Source organism: Saccostrea cucullata, unplaced genomic scaffold (genome assembly GCF_032062105.1).
Source record: "Saccostrea cucullata isolate Sc308-1 unplaced genomic scaffold, CSIRO_AGI_Scuc_v1 ctg2926, whole genome shotgun sequence".
In the NCBI taxonomy this organism is placed as follows: domain Eukaryota; kingdom Metazoa; phylum Mollusca; class Bivalvia; order Ostreida; family Ostreidae; genus Saccostrea; species Saccostrea cuccullata.
The window spans coordinates 44,184-61,055 of NW_026934374.1; the positions used below are offsets into that span (position 1 = coordinate 44,184).

A 16,872-nucleotide genomic window follows, 5' to 3' on the forward strand; every position below is an offset into this window, starting at 1 on the left:
ATATTTACCTTTTTTGATGAACTTGAACATGGAAAAACATCTGAATTAAAAAGGCAAAGATAAGTCTCTAAAATATGTAGAGAAAATGTCATGAGAATCATTATATCCTTTTTTCTTAATCTAACTGCGGGATTTTGAAATATATTTTAGTAAACTAAAGGCCTTGAGAACATTTAGTATCTGTTAGTGTAAACTGATAGATATATTTTGGAATAGTTAGATAAACATTTTGAAAAATCAATTCCCATGACTTTGTCTAAGAAATATGAATGTTTGACATTTTTAATGTTTACGTTTTGAAAGTTCAACCTCTGTCAATTACAGAATGTGCTGATGGATACTATGATCAGAACTGCAGAACCCATTGTGGAAATTGTCTCAAAGGATTTTGTGACAAGATAAATGGATCTTGTCAATCTGGTTGCAAAGGAAACTGGAATGAACCATTATGCCAAGGTAAACATTAAACACTGAGAGGCAACAATTCTTATTTATGTAATGAGCCAAATGCATAATTCGGTCAATTACTCCCCATAATGTACACGCAGGTATGTTAAGGTTACAACCAAATTTTCTACTTGTCTATATGATATGACGTCATAGTAAGCTATATGACGTGAAGTTTAGAGATAAGAATTTCTTCAATCGATATCTAAAATTGGTTTGAGGTTGTAAAAATGGATCAAAATATGCAAAGGCATAATATAAACGGAATTTTAGTCGTTTCTAGGCCCCTGTAGTTATCACAGGGGTTAAATACTAAACCATAACTGTTTATCATGCAGTAGCATAGTGAAAGTAAAACGTAACGAGAATTCATGTAAAAAAAAACCACAAGAGATCGGAGTTTAAAGGATGTAGAATGAATATCATCTCTGATTCATATGTGAATAAAGCTTACGAATGAGGTATGCTTATATAATTCTACAATTTCTTCGTAAAATTAAAGCAGGCATGGTGTTTGCTTGCCGATCAGCCTTTCCTCTGTCGTTCGTAACAAAAAAGATGCAAAAGTTTAACACTACGCCGCATACTTTGAAACTTAATTTTGGTTTCTATCTAAAGTTCTTATTCTATTGTTTTTGGAAAGTGCTGCTAGAATCGTATGGTTTACGGGAATTGATGCATTTTTTCCGATGTTATGAACAGAATGTAAAATTTTTTAGAAGGTTTCGTCCTAAAGTGATGAATAATTATTTCTTTGATAGGATAGTAGGATTCTAGCAGCACTTTTCGTGGTACAGAGATCTTTTTACATAACAATTATTGCAAATTGAAATTAATTATCCCCGGGGTAGTGTTGAACTTTTCACTTTTTCATTAAGGCATTTTTTCTAATTGTAGACGTCACGTGGTGACGTCGTGGTTAAGTGCGTCCTGTAGTAGAAGTCCCATTGAAGTCTATAGAATGCATAATTATAGCAAAAATTGTATCCTTGACTTTTCCGAAGTATTAGTGTTACAAAATTATAAAAAAGTTTTAATTCGTCGAATTCTGTTCCATGTGCTGCCTTAATCAACCCGCGCAAGCTTCAAAAAACACAGTATGATGTATCACAAATTGTCAGACTTCTTAAAAAATTAATAACAGTTATATTTTTCTTTCACTTCTTTCCATTATCTCTAAGACATAAAAAACAAAGAAAAAGTCTTGGAATTTTTATACTTAAATAGATTGCAGAAGCTGAATCTGTCATAAAATGATTTTTTTAAATTGTCTCTTGTTTATGACAGGAGACAAGCTTTAGCTCAATCGGTAGAGCGTTCGCTCCGTGATCGGGAGGTCGTGAATTCGCATCTCGGCCGCGACTGACCTAGTCGTTAAAATGGATAGCAACTGTTTCTTCGCCATGCGCTCTGCACTTTGAAGTGAAAGTTGCGGATCCTTCGGATGAGACTTTAAAAACCGAGGCCCCGTGTCAGCGGCAGCCGTTGACACGATAGAGATCCCTCACTGCTCAATGGCCCTGAGTGCCGAGTAAAGGTCAAAATTTGAAGCCCTTCACCGACATACGGTAACATTTGCATAGGAGTGAAAATTCTCGAGAGGGACGTTAAACAATATACAATTAATCAATAAATCCATCCCAACATAGAGGAATTACAAGGCTTTTCAAACAATTATAGGATAACTATTGCAATATTTTGAACGATTTTCAAAGTTGGATCGTTGATCATAGGTTACCTCTTTTCTTCCTTACATGAACATTTTGAAGTATTTACGTTCATCTAATTGTGATATCGATAAAAAGCTGACTGATGACTTTTTAGTAACCTTTTTATAAAATATACCTTTTCAGAAACGCGTTTACGTTTTAGTGTTCAACTGTTTTGTGTACATTGTTGACGACTAGCTGACGGCGAAATAGATATCTCGTATTAGAACAAATGAAATTGACATCCTGAGTTTCATTAATATTCGAAGAAAAAAATCGAATTTATTTTTTCATGTACGTATAATCACAAAGACAAAATTTTAGCTTGATATGATTATGTATCAATGAAAATAATGGTGATGATTTCATCGTCAGTACGTGAATATTTTATGTATTTTTTTTAATGAAACAAATTTCATTATGACAATTAAGGCGTGTAATTTGTTAAATTGACATCAATCAGTATTTTCAAAAATACATGTTTTGACTTAATGTTCATTGAATTCAGACATTGACTAGACATTTATTTCTTATTGTATTATACACGACACAATATTTTTCGAACATTTGGTGTAATTAATGAAAACATATATTAAGGTAAAACAGTTTTACACATATTGAATATATTTATTTATTGATTTTTTTTAAAATTATCATTTTTTCAGAATGCGTTGATGGATTTTATGACGAGGAATGCGGAACAATGTGTGGGCACTGTCTTACAGGAGTGTGTGACAAGACAAATGGAACTTGTACGAGTGGATGTTCACTAAACTGGCAGGATCCTTTGTGTCAAGGTAAAAGAGCAAGGGCCACTTAGGGCCTTTCTCACGTCGCAAATCACGGCCGAAATGTACGATCCTCTCCCATTCCGGTCGTGGTTGCATGAGACGAGATTTTCTCGTAGCTCATTAAAGTATTGACCAATGCGAGTAAAGTGTAGTCGGAAATTGACCTTTCAGGCGACCTTTCAATACCCAATCGCAGTTAACGAAATAGTTGTTGTATACTGCTGATGTCAGTTGTTGATTTCAATTGCGATGGAAACAAAATCTGTCATTGACTAAATATGACGTCACAATAGAGAGGCGTGAATTTTCAAGATTACGACACTTTTTGTGATCAAGCAGCCACGGGTAAGAGAGAGCTATATGCGGACTCCGGACCGTGGCCTGAGACGATGGGCCTTTCCTGGCTCTGAGAACTTCTGAAAAATCAGAATTTTTAATTTAGGTTGAAATTGTGGTATTTATCACTTAGACTGTTTGTGACTATGTTTGTATTGTACATGGCCTGATTTCCCGTCTAGTCAATGCACAAATTGAGTCATTTTTTCCAAATCCTGTAAAACATTTAAAAATGGCCTAACGTTGAAGCAATATTTCAATATTTTATAATATGCAATTAAATAATGAAATATTTTTTTCTGAAGATTGACAAGCATGTTTTAATTTTTGGATCGTAGTCTATGCACATATTTTGATTCTTTGCTGAATGTAGTCAAATACGTATGTTTTATGCAAAATTAAAGAACATTGCATTTTCTCAAAGCCTGTTTTCCTATGCTTAAATTCTCAAAAAAGATTTTTTTAATATAGGTAATGAAAGCACTGTCTACTTTATTTTGATATATGAAATGGGAAAGTGGGTGATAGTTTATTAATTGACGTAAGGACAGGATCATTTTTAAATGAACGTTAACCTAGCTCTTTTATTTTACTTGTCCTAAACCTCAACCTTAACGTAAAGTTTTATTTCTTTTTAAATATTAACATACATTTAATAATATTAATAAACAATTATTAATAAATAAATAATAATAATTAGTGATAAATGTACTGTATATTTAACTAAAATATCATTCAGCAATTGTCACTCGATCTTTACTTATTATCTCCTATATTTGTAAGCTAACATATTCTTTTATAAGTTAAAATACGTTCAACAATGCGATTAATTGTGATAAACCAATAGCCTAATCACGAATTCAATACAGTTGTGCACGGAATAACAAATCAAGATAGCGCTTACTAACTGTTGTATATGGAACAACGTAAGGTGCTTTTGGAGTAAATTTTATAATTTTAGAATGTATTGACGGATTTTATAACCAGAATTGCAGTAATCAGTGTGGTAATTGCCAAAGTGAATTTTGTGATAAGAAAAATGGAAGCTGTATAAATGGTTGCAAAACGAACTGGAAGGAACCTCTATGTCAAGGTAAAAAATGTGTCCTACTCTCGGGTTAGAAATATTCCAATAATGTTTTATATTTATAGCACAGTTATAGCAATAAGTACTTTGATAGATGAAATTCCATCGAATCAAAGGAATAAGAATGACTGGTGTTTAGCAAGGTCTTATTATGTGTGATTTGCCGTCCGCTTTATCAAGAGTTTATCCAAACATTTAGACAATTATTCGTTTTAAGAATTGCCAACTGATTTTACATTTTAAGTTAAGTATATATCAGTAAAACATCTGCATTGTTAGAAAAAGGTTTTAAAGTAATCCTTGAAACATTATGATCTTTTCTGTTTGAAGAAATGACTAACATTCATAATTTCATATGGGACCTGATCCCATCTCTGATGTTTTTGTGATCCGTGTTTGCTCTGCTCCTATTTTGTATTATTTCATGGACTTTTGATCCTGAAAACTGTTTCTTATCTCCATATGTTTCATCTTCATATGTTCCATTTTTACAAATTCGCTCCAATGTTTAGAATGTAGTGACGGAATGTATGACCAGAACTGCAGTACCAAATGTGGACATTGTCTAGAAGGATTTTGTGACAAGAGAAATGGAAACTGCCTTACTGGTTGTAAATTGAACTGGAAAGAGCCCCTCTGTAAAGGTTAATGTTTTAAGTTATAATAAGCGATGTGCATTATTGTGAATAAGTTAGATATATGTGTTATTATTCAGAAAAATATGCAAAGAGAAAAAAATGAAGTTGTTTATCTGGTTTTAAACTGAACTGGATTAAACCTTTACGTCAAGGTAGAAACGTGAATTATCACAGCAGACGTATTGTTTGTGTATTTATATTTTACGCTAGGTTTCCTATGTAGTAAATATTTGATCATATCAAAATAGATCTTCTACCATTTTGATTTGATTGTGAATGTTGCAATGGGTATATTTGCAATCTGGTTGATTTTCTAGCTTAAATACTATTGTCTTTATATTTTGCCTCCGTAAAATGTAATGTAAATCCAGATCATTCTTATTTTTGGGGTAAATATATTTGAGATCTCGGACATCTTTATCTTAGACTGCAAGCGTCTCAGATGTAGCAAAAGTCATCATATATAGGGTTTCCAAAGTATGTTACATTTAATATTTATCTAATACTCGTTCTACACAAAGTCTTCAACAATATCATTTTGAAACAGTGCAATAATTGTATCCTATGGGTTGACTTTTAGTCTTTCATTTGCTTTTATCCAGGATTAATGCTTAATTATCTCTATTATTGGCTAAAATTAATTGTTATTCATGAAATGTGTCTCTAGACCGTAAAACGAGAATAATTGGCGCACTACTGATTTTAGCGCCTTTGAAGTCCCTTGACCGTACTCTAATGAAAAAAAAATCAAAATTAGTGATAACTTTTTTCTTCTGAATAACATATGATAAGGTGTTCACTTTAAACAAAATATGCCAAGTAAAGGGCATCTCACCTATAAAACACGAAAACAGGGGAATTTACAACTAAATAATTTTTTACAGATCACTAAAAATTTTATTTTAAACCTACCAACCTGGAAATATTCACATACTCTAGTATTATATATAAGAAAATCGTTATACGGAATATGTAATAATATATTAAAGTCCATTCTACAAGAGCTAAAAACTGTCTTTTCCCAGTTTCTAAAATCTACATATAGAGCTACTTCTTAGATTTCTCTTACATCTATCTTAAATGAAATGCATATTTTCTGTTAGATATTATTTTAACATCATAATATATTATATTTCATAATTTAGAGTGTGTTGACGGATTTTATGACGGGGAGTGCAATAAACATTGTGGACAATGTCTTCGAGGAGTTTGTGATAAGACAGCTGGGACTTGTATGAGTGGATGCTCACCAAACTGGCAGGAACCTTTGTGTCAAGGTAAGGTTTTATTTCTCTGTACATATGAAAGGATAGTGATATGAAGTTGGCATAACAAATACTCTTGAGTTTCTGATTAACAATATCTGTGTGGTTTTTGGAGACCAGGTCTTCAAACTATCTATTTTAATCCCCAATGCCACCTATTGCCCCCCGTTTTGAGCAGACCTATTTTTGCAATATTATGAAGTAGAATTCGCGCAACATCTTATGCGTGAGAAGGAGCAACACTTGCTGTTGCCTTTAACTCGACTTATAGATATATCGAGGACGTATTGTCAATTGGCAATTGTAAGTTCCATTATTTTGTCGATACGATATTCATGTATCCTGGAGAGCTTGTGATAAAGGATACCACAGAGTCTGACACATCTCTTTCATATTTGGATAATTTACCTGAAAAAGACTGAAATGTAATCTAACAAATATGTTCTCTGATAAAAATGATTACCTTTACTTTTCTAACGTCATCTTCCCTTCGCAGTACAGTTAAGGTGCGCAATGGAAATATCGACTAAATTTTGTATTGAAAAATCTATTCGAATTCGTAATCGGGATTGCGATTATTTTTAGCACATTATTTATATCGGATAATTGTAATTATGATTAATAACTACATATTAAGGACGATTATATTTTATATTAAGACTAGTCACGTAATGCTGCAGTCACGCGATTTTAGCACATTGGCTTGAAGTATTGATGTTACTTGGCATAACCAAGTTAAATTTCCAAGTTTAGCATATAAATATTTTCAAAACGCATTGTAGTTTCTAAAAAGTGCTGTGATCCTGTCTAAATTCTGCAATTTCATTGTTAAAATTATACATGTATGCCCGAATGCTATATTTTTTGCTGGTCAGCGGCATGAAATATTATTTTAATTAAATTGTTTTAAAGATTTCATCAGAATCGCAGCACTTTTCAGATACCTTAATAGTTCTATAGTTGAAATGTAAAAGCTTACTTTGATCCATAGAGTGTATGCCCTTGCACTAGATCGATTTATTAAGACCCCCCATATTACCCTCCGATGTACTTTCATACAAATATACGGCAGTGTCAATAGAATACGTAATGAACAGAAAATATATTAATAAGAATACATATTTTGTTGAGAAAATATTACTTGATCAGTCTCTCACTGCATACAAACTACGTCACGTTGAAAGAAATGACGCCATATTGACAAGTGTATTGCGATCAGTGCATTGTTTATAACTTGTTATGTGGAATTTAACCTAAGACAAAACAACATGCTTTAGTAAGTTTTTATGTAGTTTGATGATTTCTTACTGGTTAAATTAGCAGATAAACTCATTTTGTGGTATTATAGAGAAATGTTGTATGACGTATATTGTGTATGATGTCGTAGTCAAGTTTTCCCGTACAAATTAGGCTCCGCCTCCTTTTTGTAACCTTAACTGTGCTGCGTTACTTATACAGCATCTTCATTTCTCAATCGATTGCATGCAGATTGTATATATCTCAGTTGACTCGATACGCACGAACATGCTATACATATGAACACTTTCTTAAACGACATAGATTATTGACAAACAAGTTGATAAAACAAAAATATAAGCAGTCTCGATGAAAGGCATCATTTTGTAAGTTCTATAATCGATACAATGACCTTGTCAGAAAAAAAAGAATTCATCATTATGGATTTTTCCGTCATTTCCTGATCATGACAAGGAGTACACAAGGCGGATGTGACTGTTCAGCAGGGGATGCTCACTCCTTCATAACACCTGATCCCACCTCTAATGTTTTTGAGGTCCGTGTTTGCTCTGCTCCTATCATGTATTTTTAGGTCACCTGAGTAAACTCGGGTGACCTATTGCCATCTGTTTTCGTCCGTCGTCGTTCGTCGTTCGTCGTGCGTCGTTCGTCGTGTGTTAACATTTGAACATTTTCAGCTTCTTCTCTGCAACCACTGAACCAATTTCAACCAAATTTGGCACAAAGCATCTATGGGTAAGGGGGGAACAAAAATTGTGAATTTCATGATCCCTGCCCCCCTGGGGCCTGAGGGGTGGGGCCAAAACCACTAAAATTAATGCAATCTTTAAAAATCTTCTTCTTTACTCCTGGACATCAAGCATTCAAACTGTTTGCATGATTGTAATCAGCATTGAGTCCTCTACCCAAATTGTGAAATTCATGGCCCTGGGACAGGGGTACTTGTGCTAGGGTGGGGCTAAATAAGTATATAGTGAAAATGCATTATTTCTTTGAAAATCTTCTTCTCTGCTCCTGAGTATTAAATAAACTTATTACGCAGTACAGTTAAGGCAACACATGAAAAAATATGGTAATGAGGTCATAATGAGGTCTGACGTCATGACAGTTGCCCCATCCTGATTGATCCATATAAGGAAATGGTGCTCAAAATAACTATTTACTGATATTTGCAAGACTATGTAATAAACAGCAATATTTTCATGATTAAATTGAAAATAATTAGTGATTTTCTCATATATTAAATAGCATGTCTTTAAAATAATTCTCTTTTTACTGTGTCGTTTGTCTGCATTCGGCTTCAGCCAATCGCTTGCACTCGGTGATACGGAATGTTGTTTACATCTAAAAAGCGTGGCGACATCAGCTGAGATTTGCAGTGGATTTAAATGCAATAACCACACAATCTTTAAAGAAAATTTGGATAAGATAAGAGACAAGGCGTTGCTTCTCCCTTTTATGAGAATATGAGGACATTACTTCAGAAAATGTCAGAAAACAGAGACGATTTGCACCAGCTCCGTAGATCCATCACTGTAATATTCCAGGCCAGGTATGTATGAGCATATGTAGGTACATGTATAGATCTACAATATGTATTCATGCTTTTATCAACATCAAAGAAAAACCCCGAGTGTGTGTGTGTCCATTTAGATGTATTATTTATAACAGTCAGTGAAAAATTGCAATGCATTGCCTTGTGTGTACCCCCCCCCCTACTAAGTTGCACACTTTATGACTTTTTAGAATTATTAAAATTAAACTGCACTAAATATGTACTCAGTTCTTGTCAATCAACTCATTTTCTTTGAGACAATATGTGTAGTAATGGAGGTCATCAATAACACAAATTTAAACTAAATTAAATGAAATGTTTTCATTGTTTCAGTCAATGATCCACTAGTGACTAGGCCTAAACAAGCAATGATCATGTCTTTTGACATACTAACATGCTACACAATTCAAAAAAAATTTATCAGTGTCATTATGTTGAAAACATAGAACCTCAACTGGTTGTAATTTTCTAGAATTTTTAAATTAATGAAAAAAAAATATTCATTTTTTTTTTGTTTAGATAACATGTACATTAAAAATATTTGTATAATACTTTTATCATTGTAGCTGTCCAGAGTTTCAGGCTTAAAGAACATGGAGAATGAATAAATAAAAAATGTATCATTTCTCCACAGGGTATGTATACTTCTAATTAAAATTTCACATATTTAGAGTATGCATGTGCTTTTTTTTCATCTTGGTAATGGTGAAACTAAGATTTTGTTTAGAAAATATTCTATCAATAACTGTAGTAAATGTCAGAGGTTTCACTTTCCCAGAGAAGTTTTGCAACACAATGTTTTTGCCATTTATATGAATAACAAATTCACTACAGTATACAATGTAGCATAATTTGCATTGTCAAATGTAATGCCATTTAATTCGACAATGTATATTTAGTAATCTCATAGCATATAAATGCATACTTTATATATTGTGTTGTAGGCCTAGCTATTCCCAAATGTTGGACTAATGGATTCATTCAGGCAGCAAGTTAATCCATCATTTAAGGAAACTGGTATGCTCAATATTAGCTATAAACCATACAATATTCCTGGCAAGATTATTGAATTGTTTTGATAATAATTAAAAACTAACAGAAGAATTGAAAACATGTATATGCATTCTCTGTTAAATTTTTAATGCATTTTTTTATTTCACTTTTTTAAAAACAAACTACTTTCAATAATGGTATTTCCTGATTTTTCTCATATTTTCAGAATTCATTTTATCCACAAGAACATGAGGTGATGGAAATAATTTACACCTCCCCTTCATTCCTAGTCTGTCATTGGATTTGTAAAGAAATGTTTATTAAATAAATTTTCTAGAAATAATAATTTGACTTTTTCATATATTTACTATACAGGTGTTGAAAGGCTATTAAGATTTGAAAATCTTACATATTGCATACATATTTTGTGTGGAGGGTACTGATGTCCATCAAGATCTTATTTCCAACATGTACATTGTGTTCATTTATTTTTCAATAATATTACCAAAAACAGGAGACAAAAGACCCCCCTAATTGATTCAAAATAGGATAGGGGACCACCTTTTGATTCTGAGGGAAGGGGGGGGTGGCAAGTTTTTCCAAGTCAGATTTTTTTCATTTTCATGTCAATGAAGGACAGATTAATATTTCCGATCAACAAGATGAAGGACAGATTAATTATTTATTTTTCTCATTGAAAAGTCTAACAAGATAAAAAAAAAAAATTAAAAACTCTGATACCTGAAAGGGCGAGATCACTGATCTTCAAGTATTTATTTCTAAAATCTGCCAACCCCTCCCCCTCATGATCTCGTATGCAGAAAGAAAAGAAAAATTATTAACACAAGTGTGTGTACCATAGGCGTCGGAAGCAAAATGAAAGGGGAGCTATTTGAGAGGGGGAGGTAAAACCAACAGAGAAAGGTAAATTCCAGTGCCTACATTATGTAATCTATATAATTTGCAAATAAGTAGCTATAGGTAGGCTAAGCCCCCCCCCCCCCCCCCCCGGTTCCGACGCCTATGCGTACATTAGTGAGAGAGGGGTATATATACGTATTTAATTAATTTCTTATTAATGGAGGAAGCTATATTTTAATTAACCATTTGTTTTCTACACGAATATAGCAGCAATAATTAGACCTATGTGTGTGTAATACTATAATTCTTTGAGGAAATGCGGGAGGTTTGAAAGACGTCTTTTACCATACTGTAAATGTGTACAATGTATCGAGAACGAATACACAAAATAGAAAGAAATGTCAAAAATTTTATGCATACCGTTTTGATTTAGTTAAAAAAAGAGTCCAGCCCTGTCCGCATGTATATTTATTAAAATTTACGAGGTAAACAAACTATAGCAAGTACTCAAGAGTTATCTCCCATGCTGGGTCAATGATGCGTTTGAAAACTATAATTAGATTGACTCTTTCAAGATTTCAATTCTTAATCAAAAAGTGCAAGGGCAAGGCGACAATTTAAAAAGTAGGTTTTTATTTTAAATTATTTATATTATTGTGTAGTTTTCAAAAAGTGATGCTCATTTCTTTGTAATCTTTTTGTTAATTTATAATTCACGATGAAATTAGGAAAATATCCAATTTTTCATACAATCTTGTCTGTTTAAGCTGAATAACTTAATTATATCGGAAAACTAACTGAATGAGCATCACTTTTGAGAAAGTATAGATACATAGGGACAACATAAAACATTTTGCAGTTAATTTTTTGCTTGCCTTGCCCTTGCACTTTTTGGTTAATTTTGACATGTCATTTTTTGACCTAAAATTGGAACCCACGTGACCTCAGGGGGTCACATGATGTCAAAAAATACCGATGTGAAAAGCGATGGACATACTCTTCAAGATAACAAATAGCTATTTTAACTAGAGTGTCTTCAAAAAAAAATAAAACTGTTATGCATAAAATGATTCGGATTCCTTGAGTTTTTATAGAAAATGTTGCCTTAACTGTACTGCGTAAGTACATAGTTATGATGAGCAAGAGTGCCTCTACTAAAATTGTGAATTTTATGGCCCCAGGGTCAGGGGTTCTTGTGTTAGGGCGGGGCTCTATTGATTATATAGAGAAAATACATGAATTCTTTGAAAATCTTCTTCTTTGCTTCTGGGTATTTAATAAAGTACATAGTTATGATGGGCAAGTTATGATGGGGCGGCGCTCTATTGATTATACAGTGAAAATATATGAATTCTTTGAAAATCGTCTTCTCTGCTCCTAGATTTTATATAAACTAACTAAGTACATAGTTATGATGAGCAAGAGTGCTTCTACCAAAATTGTGAATATCATGGCCCCAGGGTCAGAGGTTCTGGTGTTAGGGGGGGGGCTATATTGATTATACATGTATAGTGAAAAATAACATGAATTCTTTGAAAATCTTCTTCTTTGCTCCTGGGTATTAAATAAACTAACTAAGTACATAGTTATGATTAGCAAGAGTGCCTCTACCAAAATTATGAATTTTATGGCCCCAAGGTCAGGGGTTCTTGTGTTAAGGGCGGGGCTCTATTGATTATATAGAGAAAATACATGAATTCTTTGAAAATCTTCTTTGCTCCTGGGAATTAAATAAACTAACCAAGTACATAGTTATGATGAGCAAGAGTGCCTCTACCAAAATTATGAATTTTTTGGCCCCAGGGTCAGGGGTTCTGGTGTTAGGGCGGGGCTCTATTGATTATATAGTGAAAAAACATGAATTCTTTGATAATCTTCTTCTCTGCTCCTAGATTTTATATAAACTAACTAAGTACATAGTTATGATGAGCAAGAGTGCCTCTACCAAAATTGTGAATATTATGGCCCCAGGGTCAGGGGTTCTTGTGTTGATTATACATGTACAGTGAAAAAAACATCAAATCTTTGAATATTTTCTTCTTTGTACTTAGGTTTTAAGTAGATGAACTACCTACATAGTTATGAGCAAGGGCCCTAATCTTCAAGAATTGTAAATTTCAAGGCCCCACGGTCACTTGTACATAGGGGGGGGGGGGGGCTGTACTTATATATTGAAAATGAATGAATTGTTTGAAATGTGCTCCTTTGTATTAATCAAATATTTTTGAAAAGCATGAATGCCTTTCCAAAAATTGTACAATGTGTGGATCTAGGCCTAAGAGTCCAGGGTTCATGTGTGGTAGTGGTACTACTCATTATTGCTGAATATTACTGATTTGTTGAAATGCATTTTTTGTTCCCCTACCCTGCCTATGGGTATTAAGTAACCAAACTAAGGACCTGCTATAGCATCTGGCTTAAAACATGGATCAAATTCAATCACTTGAAAGTTGTTGAATAATGCTCAGGTGACCTATAAGGCCCATGGGCCTCTTGTCTTTATGGACTTTTGGTCTTGAATGAACATATGAAGATAAAGAAAATCATTCAAGCTTGCTTGTTAGATTACCATATGATTGTCTTTTTCAATTAAAATATCAAAGCATGAAACAGTTGTGTCAGACTCTTGAATATAATGTTCCTTATGTCCACATTTTTCATTCAATAGATTGCATGAATGATGATTAATAACTGAACATTTTTATTAATTGGGGTAAAACATTGCTTACAATATTTAGCTTAAGTGAACCCTTTGATACTTTGATGCATTATGGAATTTTTTTTTTACCCTTAAGAAAAATGCTAAAATTTAGCGTAGTAAATTTTAGTGTTTTCTCATTAGGTATCAAATGCTTTTTAAAAAATATTTATGCACATTAGCAATAGAAAATACTGAGTTAAGTCATTTTTATAACATTTGAAGAGTGTACTAACGGATCTTATGGCAAAAACTGCAGCACACAGTGTGAAAATTGTCTTGGAGATTTTTGTGACAAGGAAAATGGAACCTGTTTGACTGGTTGCAAAACAAACTGGCATGGACCCTTATGTCAAGGTAAAATATTGAAAAGCATGTCTTTATGCATTATTCGAAGATATAAAAGATATTGTTTCTACCCTTGAATGAAATTTGATTATTCTTCTTCACTGATAATCATATTCGACTAGATTAAAAAAATAACTCTGCAGGATTATTACTTATTGAGCGAAAATTGACATTTCATCGCCAACTGTAGTCTGTATTGTTTCCCTTAAAATAATAAGAGAAAGTATTATTCCATATATAAAATGATTGAAGCTGACCAAAATGCAAACTTAATAAAAAACTCAAAAAACATTAACAAGTGCAAAAATAGGTTCAGTTTCAGCTCAGTTAAGGAAAAAAATAAGGGAAAATAATCGGAAATATAATTTAATCAAAACATTGAAATGACATCATTTTATTTTAAAAAATACAAAGTAGCTCGACAGGGAAACTTCATCTGTACTTATAATAGTCATTTCCAGAGTTCGCGATCTTGAGCTCGCACTCGTACATGGATATATAAGGATCTCTAGGGATGCGTGTCTAGACATAATTTTCGTGTTGCATAAATATTCATATTAACATTCACAATTTCTTAATATATTAGATTCTAATATAGTGATTTATTTGCCATGTATGCATAACCTGTACTTACAATAATAAAAGAGAACACCAAAATTAAATTTAAAAATAAATAAGGTTATATCATTTTTATTTTAACATTTCTTTAAATACCTGTTATTTAATTTAGACAACGAACTCTCAACTTGTTTCCTTTTCATCATCCAAATACAACAACCAGTCCGTTATAAGCAGTCTCGCCTGAGAGAAGGGGGTGTAAGCAAAACATATTCAGTGGCGGGGGTGTACTAAAAATCCCTGACAATCAGGGTTTATTATTAAGTTTATTATTAAGGTGACACAAAGATATAGTTGCCATGTTTTTTGTAGTTTTCTGTATTTCGATATTGGTGGAGATGACATCTCTATGTACAATTCTCACATCCTCTCCCTTCCAGACACGGAATATCGTTATAAAAGTTGAAAAGGGGTGGTGGTAATTCAAGTCATGACTTAAGCATTTTGACAAGTAAACAAATATATTTTTGTAAGTGGATTATATGGTTTTCTTATTCATATTACTGATATAAACATAGAAATCTAAGGTTTTTGTGCATTAGAAAAACTTCAGATTGTTGCAAGTGACCTTCAGAAAAAAATTCACCATTTTAATAATAAAGGTGGAGTTTGCATTGTAGCTAGGGCAGAGATAAACAGACGTCTGCAAAGACCATGGAAAAAATTTAACAGAAAAATGAATAAAGAGTTAATGTTGAACACGTTCTTTGTGCATTTAATCTGAACCGCGCTGTAGGTACCCTGTGGAGACATCCAAGATATGCGTAAACTACGAGTCAAATTTTTCGGTGCCGTGTCATATGGAAGAAAAATCTCTATAATGCATAATTTAAACCTTATGTACTTTAATAGATTTCAAAGTATCTTACTCTCTTATTTAATGAGGGTAGGACATTTAAAATTTTTACACTATAGATGTACTAGAATTAGGCAAATAATACGTCTCAGACTTTTTAACCTTTCAAACAATCCCTCTTTGTTGTCAGCTGGCAGAGTACGAGCCGTGTTCGAACTTGCTTTACAAGAAATGTCTAATAAGACAATCTCAACTCGTCTGTGTCTATGAGCTGTCTCTCACAGTATCCTCTTTCCAATAAATATTTATGCATGTATTTTTTTTAATTGATTATTTCGCACTCATTTATATTATCATCAGCTTATTTTACCTCACATTACTTGTGTAACGTATTAACAATTAAAAGAAATAACAGCGTACAGTCATGTTCATGTTTATTCCATGAATAAAAAATAGCTAAGATATACAAATTAAATTATATGGTATTTGAAATCAAGGGAAAACCTAATAATAGAATATAAGGCATAATTCTCCAATAAATTCTCTAAAAATAGAAACAAATAAAAAACATCAACCAAGCTTTTCGTTATTTTAAGCTAGAGGTTGTTTCTTGTTTGGCATCTGCTTTCTTTTTAATATGTTGACTAGAATGGAATGGTTTGTTTTATTCTCTCGTTATAGTATCAGCTTCAAAACAAGAGGAGGAGGAAAATGATACAGCCATTATTGGAGGGACTGTCCCGGCAGTCTTAATTGCAGTTTTCGTTGGAGTTATCATATTAATAATATACAGGTCAATATTACAGTTCCATTTGCAAATAATACTCTATTTTCTAATTTCTCCAATCAATACCAGATTTAGAGAAGAGAAGTGCTGTCTTCAATATTTCTCTGTTACATTGTTGAAATTATGAAGTCCAAGTTTAATTATAGGGCAATATTCAGATCTTATTCAGAATATTATTTTAATCTGTGATATATATGTCTTGAGCGTATTTTTTTTAATTGCTCAATTTATATTCATCGTCCAAATATTCAGTAATGTTACACATCCATGTAAATTGGTAGAATCTGATTCGTCAAGAAATATTTGTTAAATAAACACTTTTACCCGCTGAGTAATGAAGCCACGGCTTCCATCGTAGGAACAGTTAACATTGTTTGACGAATGATATTCCAAAAATATTGACTGTTCAGAATTTATGCTTGAAAGGTTCATTGTAAAATACATAAGTATAAAACAAACAATGAAATATATTCAGTATATGATAAATATTAAGTGTAGTTGAGTGTTGCATTGAAAATGTCCACCCCAAGAAAACCATTGTCAACCAAGGCTGCTGACAATTGTTTTCTTGGAGTGAAAATATTCAGTGTTTCACTAACTACATGCAATGTTCATATAATTTTCCGGTTTTATAGACGGCATAGAAACAACGGTGGTAAAGAGGGCCTCATGGAAAACGATAGATA

At 32.7% G+C, this 16,872-nt stretch overlaps 1 protein-coding gene and 1 long non-coding RNA gene across 2 annotated transcripts in view; both read left to right on the plus strand.

The window, feature by feature from the left end:
• LOC134240601 (multiple epidermal growth factor-like domains protein 6) overlaps window positions 1-16,867 on the plus strand; it is a gene marked incomplete at its 3' end in the record, with an annotated part of 60,371 nt that extends 43,504 nt beyond the window's left edge. The window contains exons 13-20 of the mRNA XM_062722684.1: window positions 325-456; window positions 2,822-2,953; window positions 4,245-4,376; window positions 4,883-5,014; window positions 6,154-6,285; window positions 13,863-13,994; window positions 16,081-16,192; window positions 16,822-16,867. Coding sequence (XP_062578668.1) covers window positions 325-456; window positions 2,822-2,953; window positions 4,245-4,376; window positions 4,883-5,014; window positions 6,154-6,285; window positions 13,863-13,994; window positions 16,081-16,192; window positions 16,822-16,867 — 950 coding nt within the window. The remainder of the gene's footprint in view (window positions 1-324; window positions 457-2,821; window positions 2,954-4,244; window positions 4,377-4,882; window positions 5,015-6,153; window positions 6,286-13,862; window positions 13,995-16,080; window positions 16,193-16,821) is intronic.
• Window positions 8,868-10,357, plus strand: LOC134240602 (uncharacterized). The gene is made up of 4 exons (XR_009986475.1): window positions 8,868-9,082; window positions 9,652-9,720; window positions 10,030-10,102; window positions 10,305-10,357. It is a non-coding gene; the product is annotated as an uncharacterized LOC134240602 (long non-coding RNA).
• Window positions 16,868-16,872: the final 5 nt, after the last annotated feature.